General features: G+C 47.9%; 1 protein-coding gene across 9 annotated transcripts; it reads right to left on the reverse strand.

The window, feature by feature from the left end:
* Window positions 1–3,211: 3,211 nt before the first annotated feature.
* On the reverse strand, window positions 3,212–20,535 carry ADRB2 (adrenoceptor beta 2). Of its 9 annotated transcripts, none has more exons than XR_006783589.1 (3): window positions 19,121–20,535; window positions 8,258–8,484; window positions 3,212–6,609 (listed from the first exon to the last, which is right to left on the reverse strand). XR_006783589.1 is itself a non-coding variant. In XM_045820590.1 (3 exons), the coding sequence occupies exons 1-3, from the start codon at window positions 20,307–20,309 to the stop codon at window positions 12,166–12,168; spliced, it is 1,251 nt and encodes a 416-aa protein (XP_045676546.1). In that variant the 5' UTR covers window positions 20,310–20,535; the 3' UTR covers window positions 8,504–12,165. The 9 variants fall into 9 exon arrangements, 8 of the variants coding, with proteins under 8 accessions (XP_045676511.1, XP_045676490.1, XP_045676546.1 ...); XM_045820590.1 differs by lacking the exons at window positions 3,212–6,609; window positions 8,258–8,484 and adding exons at window positions 8,504–12,168; window positions 16,337–16,395; XM_045820579.1 differs by lacking the exons at window positions 3,212–6,609; window positions 8,258–8,484 and adding exons at window positions 8,504–12,171; window positions 16,337–16,395.
* Between the last annotated feature and the right edge of the window lie 239 nt (window positions 20,536–20,774).

The following is a 20,774-nucleotide window of genomic DNA, read 5'->3' on the forward strand; positions in this document are numbered from 1 at the left end:
GCAGGCAGCGTTTCACTGAGTGTGACAATGGACTGGGGTGGGAAAGCTGGGTGCTGGGGCCAGCTCTGCCACCCACCATGTGGCCTTGGGCAAGTCATTTCTTACTGGAGCTTGGTTTCTCTGTTGGTAACGTGAAGAGGCAAGGTGAAATGCTCTTTTGCTAAAATATCCAATAGCTACTTCATGTTTAGAGGATCAAGCCCAATTTTATTAGATAAAAGATGATCTCACCTAATCTTACCCCAGGTTACCTTTCCAGCCCTCCCTCCCCAGCCAGCAGTGCCACCTGCTCAGCCACTCCTTCACCTTTACAGCCCTGTTTTCTGTATTTATAATTCTCTTCTCTGCTCTCTTTACCCTACTTCATGGCTCAGCTTAAATTTCCCTCCTTTTTCTGCAGTGGTCTCACATTCCCCCTCCTGTTGGGATAAAAAAAAGTTCCTTGTCCTGGAGAGGCAGAATGGGGTGCTGGTTAAGACAGTGAACTTTGGAATACCCTGAATGAGTGTTTTTAGACTCTGGGCCTTCAATTTACTGTTGCGTGACGTGGGGAAAGTTACCGTATTTTGCCATGTATAATGCGTACTTTTCTGCCCAAATTTTTGAGGAGAAAGTAAGGATGCACATTATACATGGGTAGTACTAATTTGATATTTATATAAGTGTTTTTAAATCATTTATTTAGGCTTATGCATAAAAGCATAACTCTAGAAAGCAATAACAATATCTAGATGCAAAATAATACCCTGGAATATGATAATCAGTTTTATTTTTAAATATAAATACATGAAAGGTTGAATTAAAAAATTGAAACAAAAGATTTTTTTTGAAAGTTGAGGCCAAAAATGTCAGTGCATATTACCCATGGCAAAATACAGTATACACTGGCAGTGCCTCAGTTTCTTCATCTGCAAAGTGTTGACCGTGATAGTATCGATATGAAGTTTCTTATGTCAAAAGACTTACAGTGATTCCCATTTTCCTGGTTGGACATAGACTAAACTACCTGGCGAGGGAATGATAGATGTGTGAGAACCGTAAACGGGCCAGAAATGGACTGAGGCAATATGGCAGCCATACGTAGGTGTGTCTCTTTTCTTAGGAAACAGCCAGAGTCTGCCCACTGTCATCTAAACTTGCCTATTTTTGGAGATCTAGCCTCACACGGTGATTGACATGGCAGGCACTAGTAAATGTTTGCTGGCATTTAATTCTGGCAAAGATTAAATCAAATAATGCATTCTGTGCCTAGGAGAGCACATGGCACATTTAGATGCTTGGTGATGCAGTTGTCGCGATGGTTAACGATTATCTGGGTTCCACTGGCTGTTACTTTCCTGTATTACAGCAGCTATTATATTGCCTTATCATTTCATTGTCATGTGTCCATCTTTTTATTAAACTGTGAGCTAGTGAAGGGTAGGGAACTGTTGTCGACTGAAATGTATTCCTTCAAAATTAATTTGTTGAAGCCTAGAGCCCCAGAACCTCAGAATGGGGCTGTATTTGGAGCCAGAGTCCTTGAAGAGGTAAGTAAGTTAAAATGAGGCCTTTAAGGTGGACCCTAATCCAGTCTTACTGGTGTCCCTCTGAGAAGAAGAGAGTAGGACACACAGAGAGACACCAGGGACATGGGTGCACAGAGGAGGGACCACATGAAGTGGTGGAAGGAGGGGGGGCCCCAGAGAGAACCAACCTGGCACCTTGCTCTTGGATTTCCAGCTTCCAGAGCTGGGAGAAAATAAATATCCATTGTTTAAGGCACCCAATCTGTGTTATTTTTTCATGGCAGCCCTACCAATCTAATACAGAGACTTGTGTTTTATTCATTCATTCATTCAACAAATATTCACGGAACATGTGTTATGCACCAGGCACTGACTGGTGAAACAGAGCACAGAGGGCTGAGAAAACAAAGACAGAAAAAGGGCTTCTCAGAAGCTTCTAGTCTGGTGGGAGAGATCGACATTCAAAAGATCACGTGAGTAGTGCGGAAAGAGTGAGAAAGCAGAGCTCAGTGTGCTATGTGGGAGCCCCGTGCTGCGTGGGAGGGGGTGGGGATGATAACAGAGGGATGGTTCTTTGGAGGTGTTGTTTTATCCTCGGCACAACTGCCGTGCTGTACCCACAGCCCGCCCTCTGTAAATGTGGGCTGGCTTTTAGTGGCGGCTCTGATCTCTCAGTTCTCCCTGTGGAATAACAGATTTCTTAGCACTCAAGGCAGAATAGCCCAAGGGTAGATGCTACGAAGTGTAGGCTTCATGGAGCTCGCAAAGCTGGGGCAGTGGAAAGACCGATGGACGAGAAGGAGAGGAAGTGGGTTCTCATCTCGGCCTTGCCACATGCCGCTGGTGCGGTGACCTGACAACGCCCTTCCCTTGTCTGGACTCCATTTCCTCCTCTTCAAAAATGCAGAGGTTGGTGGAGTTCATCTCGAAGATCTCTTCCAGCTCTGAGACATCTTTGCTGAAGTCTCGTTCATGAAAGATGAATATCGCAAGGAGGCAGAAAGGGACAGACGGAGGCAGGGAGAGGGGAGAGGGGTGGTGAGCCTCCACCAGTTTTGTTACGAGACCCTAGCCAGAGATTGTCTCTGTCTGGAAGTCAGTTTCTTCTTCCTTAAAAAGTGAGGGAGTTAATTTATCTTTCACAATCTTTCTGTTTGCAAAGATTTTATGTCTACAAGTGTTTGGGAACTCTTGAATCTTCTGTACCTGAGTGTGAATTAATTTCAACAGGAAAACATCCCTCAGCGGAGAGGATGCGGTGGGTTCATGAGGACGGGACTCTGTTCCCCACTCACTTCATTCAGGTAGGAGCACGTCAGCCGATTTGTCTTTCAAACAGGATGGCTTAGAGACACAACCCTTTTTTTCCCACATGTCTTTGACTTAATAATTAGACCATCAACTAGTCAATCCCCACTGGAAAAATCCACTGAAAACATACAAAACTAACAACTGGTCTGTTGACATTTCCTGCAAAGAAAGGAACAACTTTTATTCAACTACTCACAGCGAGGAACAGGCACCAGAAGTATCTTAAAAACCAAATTTTGTTAGCGTAGTTTGGACAGAGAGAAGATCAACTAGAAAAAATTAGTTATCAACATCCAACAATAGAGAAATGCTTAATTTTATTACAGTCATATAAAATTTTATGCAGCACTTAAAATAGCATTTTAAAAGATTATTTCACAACATTTGGAGATACAATATAATAAGTACAAAAAAGCAGGATACAAACCATAATTTAACATAATCTTAATTTTTATTAAATACACAAAATAGGTATCATACATATACATTTAAAAAACCCTGAAAAAGAAAGAAATACTCTGAAATGTTAACAGAAGTAATATCCAGGAGGAAGTATGAGTGATTTTGCTTCTTTATACTATTCTGCATTTTCAAATTTCTATCAATATGTGTTCATTCCTTTGTTTAGTCATTCAGCAAATATTTCTTGTGTCAACTATGAGCCAATTATGTTGCAGATGCTAGTGACAGAGGTTAATCTCAGCCCTCCTGCAGCTTAGCCTCTGATGAGTTAACCCAAGTAATGAAGAAGAACAATCAGTCAACAAACAAGATGATGTGGATGGTGTCATGTGCTGTGAACACATCCAATCAGGGTGATGGGAAGGGAGTGAGGCGGGCTGTACACCTGCTTCACATGGATGGTCAGGGAGGGCAATCCTGAGGAGGGGCCATTAGCCCTGAGACTGAGTGACACAGAGAAGCCAGGAGATCTGGCAGAAGGGCATTCCAGGCTGCGTGGACCTAACCACACTGGGCACTGTGGGTCTTGGAAGAAGTTTGGCTTCCACTGTAGGGACAGTGGGGGCCACAGAAAGCTGTTTGCTCAGGGAATGACAAGGTCATACACTGCTCAGAAAGATGACTCTGGCTGCAGAGTGGAGGCCGAGGAGAAGCAGGGAGACCTCTTATGAGACATGTTTTACTTTACAATTTGCCAAATCTGTGACATCAGTTTCCACTACAGTGAAACAAGAGAGCGTCAGGCAAGGTCAGTGATTTCTAAGAGTACTTCCAGCACTTAAAAGTAAAAGACGTGATTTCGTGTAGCTGGTGACCATTTTTAAAAAGGTGTCTAAGCTTCTCAGAAAACACAGGGCTCAAGCCTCATTGCTCTCTGTATTCCCAGCGCACCGCCCGGCACCTCGAGGGCCCAGCAAAGGAACACAGTGCATGCTGGAGCCTGTGGGGAGTGTCATCAGTCCTCAGGGACAGTTTCCTCTGTGCTTCCTTGGGAACTCACCTGCCGCGGCCTTTGTCCTGAAGGCAACAGGAAGCCACTGAAGGCTTTCCAGCAAAGCCGACTTCTGCATGTAGGAAGCTCACTCAGGCAGTGAGGAAGAGGTCTGCAGGGGGCCAGGTGTGGGAGCAGAGAGACAGAGACATTGTTTTCCTAGAGAATCCCCCTGGGCTGTGACTTTTCGAGGGAGCCCACCAATGACAGGAGCGACCTGCCTGTGGGAATGGGCTACCTCGGCACAAAACCACCTTTACTGGGGGCTGCAAATGCCGGGAGAGGAGAAAGTGCGAGACTCCACCTATTTATAGTTGGGGGAAATGAGGCACAAAGAGACAAAATGACTCATGTGCCAAGGATTTCTGACTTCAGGGCCTCCTCTCAGCTAATGTGAAAAGCAGACTCCACTTAGCGTGTCATCCACGGAGGGGGAGGGGCTTGGGCTGTGCCAGATGGAAAGGAGCGTTGGGGTGGGGTGGGGTGGGAAAGGGGGAGACAAGTATCCCCAGCAGAAACCGTGACAAATGCTCCAATACCTTCATTTGACACTCCCATAATCCAAGACGGGCTAAAATTGGCTGTAGAGCTTGTGTTATGAAACCAGAGCAGATCAAACAAAAGAAATAAGCACAATTTGAGTCAGCCAGATAATAATCCTTGTGGAGTACATGCAAATCCAAGCAAAAATAGATCTGAGATACTTTCCCAAGAGACACAGAGCCTGGAGATCCTGGGACCAAACCCTTCACGTGAACGACGGGGAGGGGCAGTGCCCCACCCTGGAGATGGACAGTGAGTTTGCCTGCAGAGCCCGGGCGGGGACAAGGACCCAGCTCTCCCCGTGCCGAGGTCAGGGCTCATCTGACTCCTTCACAACCAGTTCTGCATCTAACTCTGTTTGCCAAACCTACGGACAGGCAGGAGGGCAGGGGGCCATTACAGTGAGCTCAGAGCAGCTGGTGTGTACCGTGTGTTGCCGTGTACACACACAGCTTTAGTTTGGTGAGGTCTTTTCTCATTAAGTAGTGTGGGCCATTAGTATGACTTAAATATCTGCATTCACCACTCCAATTCAGAGGCACAACTTCCGGAACCTAACAGCATCTGCAGCACCTCCCTGCCCCCCGTATCTTACAGATGAGGATGGAATCCAGGAATGATGAGGCTGCTGTCACTGAAATCAAACCGGGTGACCCAGGTCCAGTGCTCTTTGTAGACTGCAGAAAGGAAAGCAGTGTTCTTTAATGCATATGCCTTACTCTCTGTTCTCAAGCACAGTCTCAAAAGGAAGGTAGGAGGGAGATAGACAATCTCCACCTTGTCACTTTGGCTGTGACCTGACATCTCAGCACCCTGATTAGTAAATTTCTAAAGAGGAGCTTTAACTTCTTTGATGGTTTTTGCCACCCTCACCATCATACTCATAGTTATGCATTAAATAAACATTTACTGAATGTCCACTCTGATGGGTGGACATTCTTATAATCTCTTCTAATTTTCCTAATACCATGATGTAGTGTCATCACTCCTGTGTTTTCCACAGAGGGAAACACAGACATTTATCCATGTCATAGACTTAGGACAGGGTAGAGCAGGGATCAGACTTTCTGTTGACTTATGTTATGCCGAGCGCCACACGTGTGGTGATCTGGACCACCCCGCAGACACTGCGTGGCACAGTCTCACAGTCCTAGAGGATCCCAGCCTCTTCTGGGCTGCTGAGCACAACTGTGAGCTCCCTGTTACCCTCCCAGAGGCTCGGGGTGGGATTCCCGGCAGCCAAGCCCCGTGGTCGCTGGGGGAGGCTGTGCAGAGGCCCAGAGCGGAGCTAAGATCATTCACTTGTAAGGACTGATCTCCTTGAGGGGTTTGGCCTATACATGTAAAGGGAACACAGCAACAGTGAATCCAGAAGGGATGGACTCAGACTGCAGAAAATAAAATAGAATATGGGACACAGTTTTAAAGAAAGTTTGCTGGTGGAAGCCCCTCTGTGTTTTGTGGGCACACACCTGTCAGAACAGACCCTGAGAATTGCCTACACAGAACCAGAATCCCTGCTGGCATTTCATTTCTGCTTTAATGTCTACAGAAACAGGAAGCAGATTATCTTTCAGGCTATTGTAATTTTTAGAAAGTTCTAGTCTTCATCTGTCACCCAGACGTATCCATGCATTGGGCCCAGAGCTGCCCTTTTGTTTGCAAAAACTAAATCCGCTTCCTCCCAGCGGCATTCTGGATAATTTGCAGACGACTTTCACTTTTTATTCCCGTGTCCCTCCATGTGTGCTGAGCAGAGCAGGGAAGCTTGCACGAAGTTAATCGGTGTCCTCTCTAAAACAAACACGTGAAAACAAACAGACAAAAGCCCATAAATAGCGCTCTGTGGGCATGCTAGGTTAACGCAGGTCAGCCAGGTACGTTTCCTGCAAGGCTGTTCAGAGGCTGCTGTGCTGCTGCTGCAGAGCGTGAGCTTCGGCCTGGAAAACACTGGCTGTGCGAAGTTCCCAACCTTTGGCCTCTCACGCTTTTGTGCTCTCACCTTCTTTTCTCCCAATGTACCTTTTAACATTTTCCATATATACCGTCAGAAACACTGGAAAGGGCTTCCTGACACAAATCGAGGTTCTCATTATCATTGTCTCTAAGCTTAAAAGTCAGGCTCCCCCAACTCTTTATTTCAAGATAAACTGTCAGGCTTTCTTTCAATCTTCACTCTTGTAGGACTGTTGTAATGAAATACAGGATGCTCAGTTACATTTGAATTTCAGATAAACGATCTTTCTTTTGGTATAAGTATCTTCCATGTAATATTTGGAGGATACTTATGTGAAAAAAAAGTTGTTGCTTATCCGAAATTCAAATGTAAATGGATGGCCTACATTTTAATTTGCTAAATCTGGCAAACCTAGAAGGGCCAACCTTCTTCCCTTAAAAAATGTGGACCTCAGAACTGGACACAGTTCCCAGCCATGTTTTTAAAAGGAACTAATAACATTTTTATGAATGGTTAGTGGCCAGTCTGATGTTGACAGATAGCAGATAGCTTTCTGGATCCACTGGCAAAATCCAGACATACCTTTTAATATTTTTTCAGCCCTTAACCGTTGTTCATAAGTATGTGTTAGTATTAGCAAGCTGCACCCAAACACCATTTGTAATTCCCTTTCATTGTCTGTCTTCTCCATGAAACTGTAAGAAACTAAACAAAGGGGTCAACCATGCCCTGGCTGGGTGGCTCAGTTGGTTGGAGCATTGTCCCATTCACCTAAAGGTTGTGGGTTCGATTCCTAGTCAGAACGTATACCTTGGTTGCTGGTTTGATCCCTGGTTGGTACCCAAGTGGGAGGCAACCAACAGACGTTTCTCTCTCTCTCTAAAAATCAATAAATACATCCTTGGATGAGTATTTAAAAAATAGGGGCCAGCTGTGTCTACTTTGGTCATGGTTGTACCCCAGGCAGTTAGCACTGGCATGTACACGTGTTCAAAGATCTTTTGAACAAATGAGTACATGAATTACTCACACTTTGGAAAGCTAAGGAAACCAGATAAGCTGACCCTCCAAGAAGAAGAGATTGTCAATGGGAGCCTTCCTCACCGTCGGGATCTGTCATCTTCCCCAAGCTTTCCCAGACCCACAGAATCCTGTTCACTTGCACCGAAGCCAATTCCGTTGGAAGATATGTGTGCAAAACAAGAACATCTAATTGCTATGACTAAAATAAAACATTTCAACCAAACACGAGCCATTTTCCAGAAGTTAAAATACTTCTTGGAGCCTGCAATTTTTATCGAGGTGTGGAACTTGGCCCTCCGAAGCAGGCTGGCCTGTGCCCAGTGGGTGTGGGATTGGGGCAGATCACACTGGGTTTTCCCACCGAAACATCCTGGTCTGGGAGGAGCTGGGCAAGGTGAACAAAGACAGCCTCAGTGGCGGGGCAGGTACAGGAAGCAGGGCACAGGGCTCCACAGCTCTGACCTGGTGAACATGCATCTGGTGTCCGGCACGTGCATGGAGCCAGAAAGGCTTGGGCCTTTGCTCTTAGTCATGGTTGGTAGAGCTGGACACTGCCCACTCCTCATGTGAGCTCACCAGTGTTCACAGCTCGTTCCCATCCTGGGGACTCTCCTTGGGCAGGCAATTACTTATCTGCAGCTTGACAACCGTGGCTTCAGTGATGGGAGCAGTGTTAACTATGAATTTATCTATAAGACAAAATGCAGCAGGGAGCAGAGAAGTACAGTGAGAACAGCACCAGGTCCTAGGAGGGTAGCAGAGTGTAGGCAAATTTGTGTTGTTTCTCAAGGATAAGTATGAAGACCAAGTTCAAGTCCTACCCCAGTCATGTGTTAGCTCCATGCCCTTAAGCAAGACTTTTAACCTAAGTATTTTTATCTGCAAAATGGGAACAACTGGGCTGACCTCAGGGCTGTGAGGATGAGATGAGGCGGCAGATTTAAAAGCCCTCTGGGACCTGCCGAGGGCAGGATCGATGGGAGAGGTAGTTACGACACAGTGTCCCCTGGAGCGCAGAGCTCCGGCTAGAAGGATCTGGCAGGTCGCTGCCGAGATAGCACAAAATAGCACCCAACTGGGAGAAAAGAAGGATATTCCTTACACAGCCTGAAGCAAAATAAAAAGAGCTTCCAATTACATTATATAATTTCTTTTAATTATGGAAGAAAACATTCGCCAAGCACACGTTTGAAAACATACGCTCTCAGTGGGTGGGAGCCTTTGGACTCTGAAAAAATCCCTCAGGAACGTCTTTACGGCCCTGACATGGGAGGCCATCGGTGAGCCTTCAGTTTGGCATGAATGTTCCTATTGATTTCCTTGGAGTCTGTTGCTGGCCCTGGCCAAGGCCTTTGCTTGGCTGGTAAACAGGAGCCAAATGTACACAAGCATAGTTCTAATTCATTGGAAGAAAAATAATGCACGGTGTTGTGGCTGATAAATTCCTTGCTACTTCCCCTGCTGTGAGATGCTACACCCACTGGAGGAAAATTTGTTCATGTGTCAATATGTGTGTACATGAGCTTACGGTGCCAAGACAGCAAGGGTCAGAGCCGGGCATTGTGCCCGAAGAAGGCTTTCCTGCCGGGCTTTGTCTGTTTCTTCCTCCAGTGTCGCATTCCCTGCAGCAGTCACTTAGGGAGCATACTGCTTCAAGTCCCACCGTAGTCCCCACCAGGACCTGCGGACCTCGGATTCCCTGTCCTTATGTTTACTTCTCAGCATTGCCAACTCACTGCAAAGAGCACTGCAGGCCTGGAGCCGGGCAGAGGTTCTGCTGACCACTCCGGGAGGGCACAAGGCGATCTTTATGCAACCCGACCTGCCCCTCCGCCCCTCAGCGCCTGGGCCAGGAATAGTCAATGATCGTGTTCTGGAAGAAACCCCACCTTGTCACTGGGTGCCCTGAGCCAAGAGGAGAGGAGCAGGGCTGAAGGCACACGCATGAGGCCAGCTGCAAAGCCCGGAGCTGCGAAGTCACAGGGCTTGGCCCCGAGCACCACTTCCCCAGTCCCGCCCCAGAGACAGGCCTAGTCCTGATGGTGCCCTGTGAGGAGGGTGTCTGCCGGCCTCCCCACGCCCACTGGGTTTATATATACCACGCATATAAATACCTGTGGGTGTGTTCACAGAAGCAGGGTTTGCAGGTGAGTATGATATGTAAATATGCATTTCTAAGAAACACACAAGTGTGTCTGTGAAGCCACATGTGTGCACTGATCTGCGCGAGGATGCTCTGCATGAGCAGGCACACCTTCGGAGACAGTCTTCAAATACACATCTGACCTCTGCCGTAAACATATCAATGGCTTCTACATGTTCTCAGGATGAAGACTTTAACGGGGCCCACACGGCCCTTCAGTGTGACCCCTGCTTCCTTAGGCGCCGCCCTGCTGTGCTCTCCCTCTACCCGCCAGCTGCCCTGGCTGTCCTTCGCTCAGGCCTTCCTGTGCACCAGGCTTCCTTTCAGCACAGGACGTTCGCACCTGCTTTTCTCCCCGAGCGGCCTGTTCTTCTCTCCTCCCTAGCTTTCCTTTAGCTCTCAGCTGAAACCTCCCTTCTTTGGGAGAACCTTCACTGAGCTCTCCCTATTAGTCAGATGTCCTCAAAATACCCCCTATCTCCTCCACAGCACCGACCACAGTTGTAATTTTGCATGCATTTCACACACCGACTCAGTAAAAGCAAAGGTAAACTGTTTTTGTTCACCCACTGCTCCTCAGCATCGCACAGGTCCTGGCACAAAAAAGCACAGAGACACGTATTGAGGCAAGGGGGCATATGCTTGCCGAGGAAGAGGGGTCAGTATATGAGCCTGACCTGAGGTAGCAGTGGGACCGTGACTATTTGACACAGCATGTTTGCTGGTTTGGAGCACAGCGGTGTGCTTAGGAACCCTCATGTACGGATTTATCTCAGAGAGAATGGCTAGATCTGCGTGTGTCAGTGTCCTACAGGTGTGTATGTATTTGTGTGGGAGTAGACACAAAAGACCCTTTAAGTGAGCATATATCTCCGTGAAAATGCATGCGTGTATCTGTGTCAATATGGGTGTTGTCATCAATGTCAAGGTCTCTGTGTGTGTGTGTGTGTGTTTTTGGGTGTGTGCATCTGTGGAGGTGTGTGAATATGTATGAGTAATGCTCTTCTCTGCAACTGGGCGGGTCCCCCTTCAGATTTCTAAGTAGGAGGGTTATGTACATTAGGCAAATTGGTTCACGTAGACCTTAGTCTGATCTGCCTTAACCAAGGCGAGTGTCCAGGAGCAAAGGGCACTGGACAAGGAGCCTGTCACCGGGGCAAAATCCCCCTTCCTGCCTGTGCTGCTGCTTCCTGGTCTCCATGCAGAGGCTCCGGGGCCCAGTGACCTCAATGCTAGTATGAGGCAAAACTGTGGATTTTCAATCAAGAGTCTAATTGCTCAAGATAATTCTCACCTTGCTTTTTTATAGTAATGCTGCATTTATAAATTGTTTTCATCTACACTGTTTTATTTGATAAGACAGGAAAATTAAGGTTCTGTTTACTTGACAGCATCGTTATTTTCGTGAATGCATACAGCTCTGCGGGACCTCTTTTCACGTGCCTACATCCTATAATTTGTGCTCCTGAGCGGGGAAGGGCGGGGAGGAAGATGGTGTGACTTCTAGGTCCCCGAATGCGATCATCCTCAGAGCACCTGCCTCACGGTCCCCTAGAGGAAGTTGTGGCAAAACGCAATCACCGGCCCTCAACCACAGCCTGCTAGATCAGAATCTGGGGGGTGGGGGAAGGGGCCCCAGGAGGATGCATTTTCTCAGAAGTTCCCTCAAATCAGCGGGTTGGGACCCACTGCCATAAAATAAAATAATATCAGGAAACTCACACCAAAATTGATTCCACTAACCCTTCCACAGTCCCATAGAAAGAGGTTTCGAAGGCTGGCCCCCCAGGCCCTAGAGGCTGAACCTTGGTTCTCTTATGCTGAGGAAGCCAGGTGAGCATGCGGGTTGAGAGGAGACGTTGTGGGATCTTGCACAAGAACGGGAGTCTGAATGTTTGTGTGAAAGAACAGGCTTACTGGTGCAATACATCTCACCAGAACAGCGAGTACCTCTCAAACAAAACAAAACAAAACAAAACAAAACGAAATGAAACAAAACAAAACAAAAAAACAGGATTGTCTGCAATATTTAGAAACGTCTAATAGGCCTTTTATGGAGAGAACAACTGGGCCATAGAATAGAGACAGAACTGGGATAATGAGGGAATCTCCCCAGAAAAGGCAGCTGTGGCTTTTGGACGCAAGGCCGCGGGCTGCAACATCAGTGCGGTGTGGTTGAAAGGAAAACAGGGCTCCCTGGGACTCCGCTCGGGCTTTGTCATGGGCGTCACTGCTGAGATTTAAAAAAAATTGTTTTCGCTTCTTAGATAAATGAACACATTAGAAACTCCAGTCTTCCCCTCACAGCACTGGAAAAATAATAATGAAACAAGCAGAAGAGACAGTCCTCTGCTAGTCCCTGAACTACCTTGTGGTTGACCCTGCCTCCTGTGGCTGGGTTTCTAGGTCAGTGCCGCTCCAAGGGGTGATGGGCTCGATCGCTGCCCCTCTCGTCCTGATAATATCTAACGTGAAACCTCAGGTGCTGGCACAGGCCTGGGCAGGGAAATGGGAAAAGCGCCCCATATCTAGATGTCAAGGGTTTTCTGACTCAAAAGTAGTGATTTGACTCAGAGCAAACCAGTGTTGTGTTACCAGGAGCCTTCCTCTGCTTCCTCCTTCTCCCGGGCAGCTCAGCCCCACCGAGCTCAATCGTGAAGAGGGTTGGCGTGCTGCCAGCTCGCAGGGCCACCTGGGTTCCTAGTTTCTGCTTAGCCACAGCCTACCTAACTGGCACAGGCTTTCGCCTTATTTCCAAGCTCAGAAGTTAATCAGGCCTCTCTGGGAGGAAAAAAAAAATCCCTGGTGAATCCACAAAATGTACCCATTAGAAAAGTCCTCTCAGCGTGGTCTCTCTCCTTCTCTTGATCTGACCCCTAAGCATAGGGCCCCTGGTCCAGTACACCTGGGTTTACTCCACTGGGCTCTGGAATCTTCAGCAACTTAACCCCTTCGAGTTTTAGTTTCCTTTTCTATACGATAGGAGCAAGCACAATCATTGGCCATTATTATCGCAAGAGGTGCCCTATGAAATAGAAACCTGCTCTTGCATTTTTCCAGTGGTAGGTATTGGCCACCAAGTAATTTGAATAGGCTTATTTTAATACCAGTCCATAGGCTGGGGCAGAGGCACGTAACCAGGCAGACAGAGCCCTGCCCTGGGGGTTCCCCCGTGAACTGCTTTTAAAGTCAGAGCCCAGGTGCAGAGAGCACGCTTTCAAAGGCCCAAGTATAGAAACTTCTTTTCATCCATTAGCAAGGGGCGGGGAGCAAGCACTCTGGTTAATTTGTAAAACGTATCTCTGTAACCTTGTTCCTCAAAATGTGGTCCAGGCATCACCTCTGTTGGAGAAACCTGGTGAAATTGCTAAAATGCAGATTTTTGGGCCCCAGCTCAGATCTCCCAAGCTGCAGGCTCTGGGGGTCCAGACTCTTTTGTGCCCCTAAAACTTGAAAACTGCTGACCATTGTATACTGCTCAGCCAATAGATCAGAAGGAAGTATGATATCTGGATCATATTATGCATAAAATATATACAAGGAGGCATGTAAAAGTGTTAGCAGTGAGTTAAAAATTCTATGAATAATCTAGTAATTCCATTTTTATTTAAAAATATATTTTCACACACTGGATAGCCACGCTCAGGACAATGACTGGGCCCATGTGCGTCCCAGCGACAATGGTTGTATCTGGCTGGTAACGTTATGTGTGATTTAGCTCATTTTGTGCTATCATAATTTTTTTAAAAAAAACGGCCTATAATGAGTTCTATTACTTTTTTAACAAGAAAAAAAGTGTGCTTTTAAAATAAAAGCAATGCAGCCAGATGCACAGCCCTGAAGACTTCCTGAAATCTTACCGAATGTTGGAGAAAGAAGGAAACGCAGGACACGTGTCAACCACATTATTTCTCATAAGAGATGGTGCAGATCAGGGCAAGCAGGTCGCTGATTAGTGGCTGGGCTAAGCCAGACCCTGCATCTCCAGGCTCTTAGACCAGAGGGCTCTGCAGTGCTTGGTGCTGGCCAGGGACCTGCCTCCCTTCCTTCCAGGCCTGTGAGGGTGACGGAAACACCACAGGAAGTGCAATGATTTTGAGGGTGGGGTAGGATGTAATAGCCTTTGCAGAGCGGACTCGGCAGCCTTCATTATTCTCTCTCTGGGAGTTAGTAGGTCATTTGCAAAAGGCATGGGAAGAGCAGCTGATGAAAAGGTCTAATAGTTTGGAAAACTGCTTAACCTTACTGCTCTATTTCTGGATTTCCACCAGGGCCAAGGACTTTTGAGATCCTGATTTCCCTCAGAGGTTTTCCTGTTTAGGAATGCAGTGAAACCTCTGAAATGCAACTGAATTGGGGAGAAGGCTAGCTGGGATCAGGGGATGGTCTGAATACTTTTTAAAAACACTCAGGTCTATTGTTTTCAAAAACACAGAATCAGAGATTTGGAAGGAGCTTAGTCCAACTCCCGCTCTGTGCAAAAACTCTGTGTGCTTCATTCTGCACAGAACTTCATTTGGGCTTCCTTGAATGCTCCCGATGACAGGAGGCTCACTATTCTGTCGGGTAACCTCTTCCACTCTTAGAAAAGTCTTTCCTTGACCTGTGCTGAACTGTACCTTCCTGCAAGGTTCTGCTTGCCTTCTAGTTTTTGCATAGAAATGATAAGCCTTCTTCCTCCAATGGTTTTAAAATAGCTAAAGGCAGTTATCATGCACCAAATAGTCCTTTTTGCAAGCTAACCACCGCCAGGATATTCCACCCTTATTTGTATGACAAATGCCATCAACTCTAATTAGAAATATAAACTGCTGTTTCCACTTAGCCTCTATCTATCTATCTATCTATCTATCTATCTATCTATCTTCAGAGAGCTTAGAGACCACCTACTTGCACTGGCCCCATTATTTTACAGATCCAGGCCTCTTTCTACCTTATCCTGCCTCCTATTATTCATAAGGCACCCATACTTCTCCGGTTCTTGAAAGTGCTTGGGAAGTTTGTTCTCTTAGGTATGTCAAAAATCCCTCCTTCACATTATATTTGCACTGCCAGTGAAGTAGGGACTGGTACAGAGCTGAATTTAGTAGATGTTATATTGTCAGTGAAAAGTCTCATTCCAAGTGCTTCCGCCCTCCTTGCTCTTTGCTGACTGTCCTAAGATCATCTATATCCCTTGTCTCCAATGATAGTTCGAAGGGACAGCACACCTATAGGGGGGCCTCGTAGGCCTGCCACATTCTCCTTAAGGTTCAGCTCACTGCTCCATTTAGGAGACCTTCCTAACTCTGCAACCCAGCATTTGTTTCTGCTTGCTCCTGCGCTTGTGTAAAGCTTTCGCATCCTCTTTTCAGTGTGGACTGATTTTCTGAAAAGACAAAGCAAAGACTCAGAAGAGCAAACCAGGCATTTCAGTGGCCGGTTTCCTGTCCCCACTCCTCGGCAGCCATGCAGTCACATGCTTCAGAGGGAACATTCCTCCGTGCCCAAACCACAGCACTCTCCCTCTTCTCTCAACAAGGCATTGCATGTCTAGTTCTTACACTTGCTCTGGCACTGATTGGAAGCTGCCTCCAGCTGCTTCCTGGTTTGCATGTGTGCTAGGTAGGCCCCATGGGTGCTGGGCTCGCATGGACCTGAGTTCCCATCCTGACCCTGCAGCTGGACAGCTGTGTGGCTTTGGAAAGTCACCTAAGCTTTCTGAGCCTCAGTTTTCCCAGTTGTTAGATGAAGGCAATTATGCTACCTACATCAAAAGGCTTTCAAGAAGACATAACACCTAACAGGTGCCTAGCACAGTCCCTAACATTTAGTAAGATTCCATACAAGAGATCTGTTTAATATTAGTAATAAGATGCTACAGAAGGCAGAGACTGAAGCCTATATTTTTCTCATACTGCACACAGCACGTGCTCCATACTACCTCCCAGCTGAGTCTAGTCTAGTCTTCTTTTGCCTGTAGGTTCATCAGAAAGCTCCTAAGCATCTTGCAATGACAGTTCCTCTTTCCAACTCCTTTTTCTCAGATTCCTTCCCCCAACGGTGATCTCGGGGTGGGGGGCGCCCACCCTGTCCTGCCACTTTGCACACCTGTCAACTTGCATCTCAGGATAAGGTTCCCATTTGACAGACTCTGAGAACTCGCTGTCCAGGCAAAGAAACCTGTATGACAGTGAAGCCAACACAAACCTTATGTAAGCAAGCTGTCAGCAAACAGAGGAACAGGGGGACACTGACAGATTCCTGTCCCCAAAAAGAAACAAAGCAAAATAAAAGGAGGTAGAAAGCAAGGGACTGAGACGTGCCAAAAATGCTCCTGCTTGTCAAGAGCTTTACAGCTGATCGGAGTTCTGAAAGTATTCCTGAAGGCACGTGAATACGGCTGCACTCCCTCTCACCTGGGGATCTGAATGAACATCCACAGCCCAACTTGTCACTGAAATTACATCAGATGCTCCTGCAACCAGAAGAGTATATGCATGTATGTACACATAGACATGTATAGTTTACTAACAATATTTACGAGGACAGGAAAGTTTCCAACTTTTTTTTAAGTAAGACTATGGGAAATTTCTACCGAGAGTGGCTTGAAACCCCTGGCAGGTCACAAAAAGTTAAGGATCTCCCAGCTGCCCGAATTGCTGAAGATATCCTCGAAGATATCCTCTGTGGACTCTTGCTGAGTAGAAGAACCTTCTTCCTCTTGTCCTTACAGATTATTTGTTTATTGTCTGAATTTCGAGTTAAAAACCAAAAAGCAATACACACATCCACTGAAATGAATTTCTTTATATGACACCCCCAGGTCAAAGCCCCCACAACTGAGGGCAAGGGCAGAATTGGACGAGCACGTGGTAGAGAGAATGCACCGGTTCCCACACCACCTGACAGCCTTGGCTTCTTACCTTGGACAGGTCATTCCCCTTTGCATGCTTTTGGGCTCTTCTGACGCCAAATGCTCTCTTTGGGCTCTTCCCAGTCCGAGATCTCGTGAGGCTACGAGGAGTGGGGGGATTAGCTGGAGAAGCTGCCTGCACCTCTGGGTGTGGGGCCCAGGGCTGAGGGAGAATGTGGTGACAGGTAGGAAAAGCCCTCAGAGAAAAACTAAAAGTGCTGAACGGCAGACACTCTCCAGCTCTCCATGTTCCAAAATCATGGGCACCTAACTTTCTTTCTTCGGTGCTCACCCAGACACCCACCGCTGAGCTGACAGGAAGCAGAAGGGGCCAATGCTTTTCTGCCTGGGGACCGTGGCTGGGACAGAAAGGAAGGGAAGAGTGGAGTCAGCTTCATGAGCCAGTGAAATGGCAATGAACCCTGCAGGCCGATCTCCAGGCTGGCGTTGCCAAGGAGGACGATCCACTCAGTCAGACCTGGGCCAAGCCCTGGCTCAGACACACAGGCAAAAATAGAAAGGGGGTGAGAGAAGAAATGTGTTTACTTTTGTGATTTTCTCTCCTGTGCCTTCTAACAGCATTATCTCTCCACAAACTGGCAGCAACTGCTCCCAGGCCTGGCTTCCATTGATAAAGCCTCCCAAACGATTCACAGCCATAGGCAGCGCCTGGGCAGCTGGAAGGTGAGTTTGGAAGGCAGCAGAAGGGACTGAAAAGAGCGCTGGCCCAGGGCCTGTCGCTCACCGGAGAATCATGAAAAATCCTTCTCTGTGGCTGTGCAAAAGAAAGGGCTGACATCAGACAGAATCTCAAAATCTGTTCAGGTGTTTGAATTACATCTGTGGCGTCAGCCAGGGGTGAGGGCACCCTTCAAGGGGCATTGGCAATATCTAGGGACATTTTTGGTTGTCACAGCTCAGGGGGTGCTATTGCCATCTCATGACTAGAGGCCAGGGATGGTGCTGAACATCTGACAATGCACAGGACAGACCCCACTGCAGGGGACTATCTGAGGCTGAGAAATCTTGGTTGAGATTAAAGGAAGGAGAGTCAAAGGGAGGGGGACCGAAGGGACAGGAGTAACGAGAGAGGAGGGGTTAAAAACCTGTTTCTGGGTCATGGGGTATGCCTCAGTTAAGTGTCTTCCAAAGTCCTTTCAGTTTCCTTTGAAATTACAGGGTGAAGTTTAATAGTTTTTTTTAACAAGAACTTCTGTCTTATTCTTCAAATGCCAAGCCCCAGTGCAGCACAAAGATCCCCACTATAAGACACAGCAGAGACACAAATGTAAGCAGCTATTAAGCAAGCAGAGCTGGAAGGTGGGTGGTGGGGGCGCATGAAGGGACACAAGGGATGCTCGTGAGTCCATTTCTGTGAGTCAGTGTTTCTGATGTAACAACAGAGAATAATCACCGTAGGACCGGCAAGACGAGCTAGGCTGGGAGAGGGCAGAACTGACCTGGGGCCCTCGAGTCGGGAGAGGTGCGCGCCGGGTCGCCTGCTGCGACAGACTCAAAGGCAAACGGAAGGGTTAAACAACCGGGGCATGTCCTTTCTGCGCCAGTCCACATTAAGTCACTGGGCAGTTATTACAAATAGTTACCTGTGGTTTCCAGTGGGGGAAGCAAGCACACTCCAGTCAAGGGGTTTTGGAGAAACAGGTGCAATGAAGTCATGGTCAAACAATTTATTTACTGTAAACTTTAGACTTTGCTCAGGAAAACAACGGAAGCTCCCCCTGAAATCCCTGCCTGCAACACCCTGTTTCAGCAAATAAGAGGAACCGGGACAGACCATGTTCACAGCTGTATGGTCCAAGATACTCCCGAACCTCCATTCCCAGGGTGCGAGAAGGAAGGTCTCCTTCAGATACAAATTACCAGCAGCAATATATTACTCTTAATACTTGACCAATGAGGTAGATACACAGAAAGTCATCAACACATAGCAGCCCCAGGTCCTCTGGGACTGAAGCCCTTCAGACATAAACTTACAAGTTCCATGCAAAGAGGAACTGAACTGTACAATCGCTCAACGATCACTCAAATACATTTTCTCTTTTTTTTACAGCTTAAAAAAATAAAAAAGGGGGCAGGAGGATGTTCTTCCTCCTGCACATCTCTATACAGTTTTATTCTAAGTTTATTACACTCAAGTTAAATAGTCTGTTTAGTGTCTTTTGAGGGGTGGGGGGGCCTTAAAAAGTAGAAAAACCACATCAGAGCAGTGAGTCATTCGTACTAGAATTCCTCCCTTGTGAATCAACACTATCGTTAGGCACAGTACCTTGATGGCTCACAAAGTCTTCTCTGCCTGAGGCATCATCGCACAGCAGTTTGTGGTCTTTCTCCTGGCCCAGGTGACAGCCACTCTGCTCCACTGTGTAGTCAGATTTGTCATGGCTGTTGCTGGAGTAGCCATTCCCATAGGCCTTCAGAGAAGACCTGCGCAGGCACAGGAGCTCCTGGAAGGCAATCCTGAAATCTGGGCTCCGGCAGTAGATGAGGGGATTGAAGGCAGAGTTGACGTAGCCCACCCAGTTCAGGAGGATGTAAACTTCCTTGGGGATGAGGTTATCCTGGATCACGTGCACAATGTTGACGATGAAAAAGGGCAGCCAGCACAGGGTGAAAGTGCCCATGATGATGCCTAAAGTCTTGAGGGCTTTGTGTTCCTTCAAGTAGAACTTGGAGGACCTGCGATGTCCATGCCAGCTCCTCCCATCCTGCTCCACTTGGCTGAGGTTTTGGGCGTGGAATCGGCCCTCGGATTTGTCGATCTTCTGGAGTTGTCTTTTGGCCACCCGGAAGACCCTGGAGTAGACGAAGATCATGACCACCAGGGGCAGGTAGAAGGAAACGATGGAGGAGGCAATGGCATAAGCTTGGTTCGTGAAGAAGTCACAGCAGGTCTCCCGCTCATAGCACTTGATGGCTTCTTGGTGGGTGGCCCGATACCAGTGCATCTGGATGGGCAAGAAAGAGGTAAGGCCTGACACGATCCACACCATCAAAATGACCACCCGGGCCTTATTCTTGGTCAGCAGACTCTGGTACTTGAAGGGTGACGTGATGGCAAAGTAGCGATCCACCGCAATCACACACAGGGTCTCAATGCTGGCCGTGACGCACAGCACGTCAATGGAAGTCCAAAACTCGCACCAGAAATTGCCAAAAGTCCACATTTTCATGAGAATGTGGCTGGCCCCAAAGGGCACCACTGCCAGGCCCATGACCAGGTCAGCGCAGGCCAGGGAGGTGATGAAGTAGTTGGTGACCGTCTGCAGACGCTCGAACCTGGCAATGGCTGTGATGACCAGCACGTTTCCAAACACGATGGCCAGGACGATGAGTGACATGACAATGGCCATGCTCACCACCCATGCTTCGTTCCGTTCCTGTGTGATGTCTTGGTCCGGCGCATGGCTTCCGTTGGGCGCCAGCAAAAAGTCGGTGCGGTTCCCGGGTTGCCCCATGACGCGCAGGCTGGCAGGTGAACGCGCGGGCTGCCGGCGCACTGGCCGAGCCTCAGAGGACTGACCTCCGGTGGGGCGCTGCGGACAGCGAGGGGATTCCTGGAAGCCTCATTCAGCGGCCGTGGGGTGGGTGTGGTGGGGGCGCGTCCTGCACTCAGCTTGTGGGGTTCTCTGGGCTCACGGTATCCGTCAGTCCCAGCCTGCGACCTGGAGCAGCCTCCTCGGAGTGCGCGCTGCCCGTTATGTGCACAGGACTTTAGAGGAACTGCCTCCTTGGTGACGTGTGGGAACTTTCAGCCAATGGGGCACAGGCAGCCCCAAAGAAACGACGCACCCTCCCCTTCCCGCCCCACCCCTCCCTCTCCCGCCCATTCCTGGGGCTGGCCCGGGCGGGGCCCTAGCTGGCTCCCGAGGGCTGGAGCTGGGACTGGCGAGCATACCAGCCAACCCGGGAGCTTTGGGCTC

Source organism: Phyllostomus hastatus, unplaced genomic scaffold (assembly GCF_019186645.2).
Source record: "Phyllostomus hastatus isolate PE091 unplaced genomic scaffold, TTU_PhHast_1.1 phas_contig_150, whole genome shotgun sequence".
Lineage (NCBI taxonomy): Eukaryota > Metazoa > Chordata > Mammalia > Chiroptera > Phyllostomidae > Phyllostomus > Phyllostomus hastatus.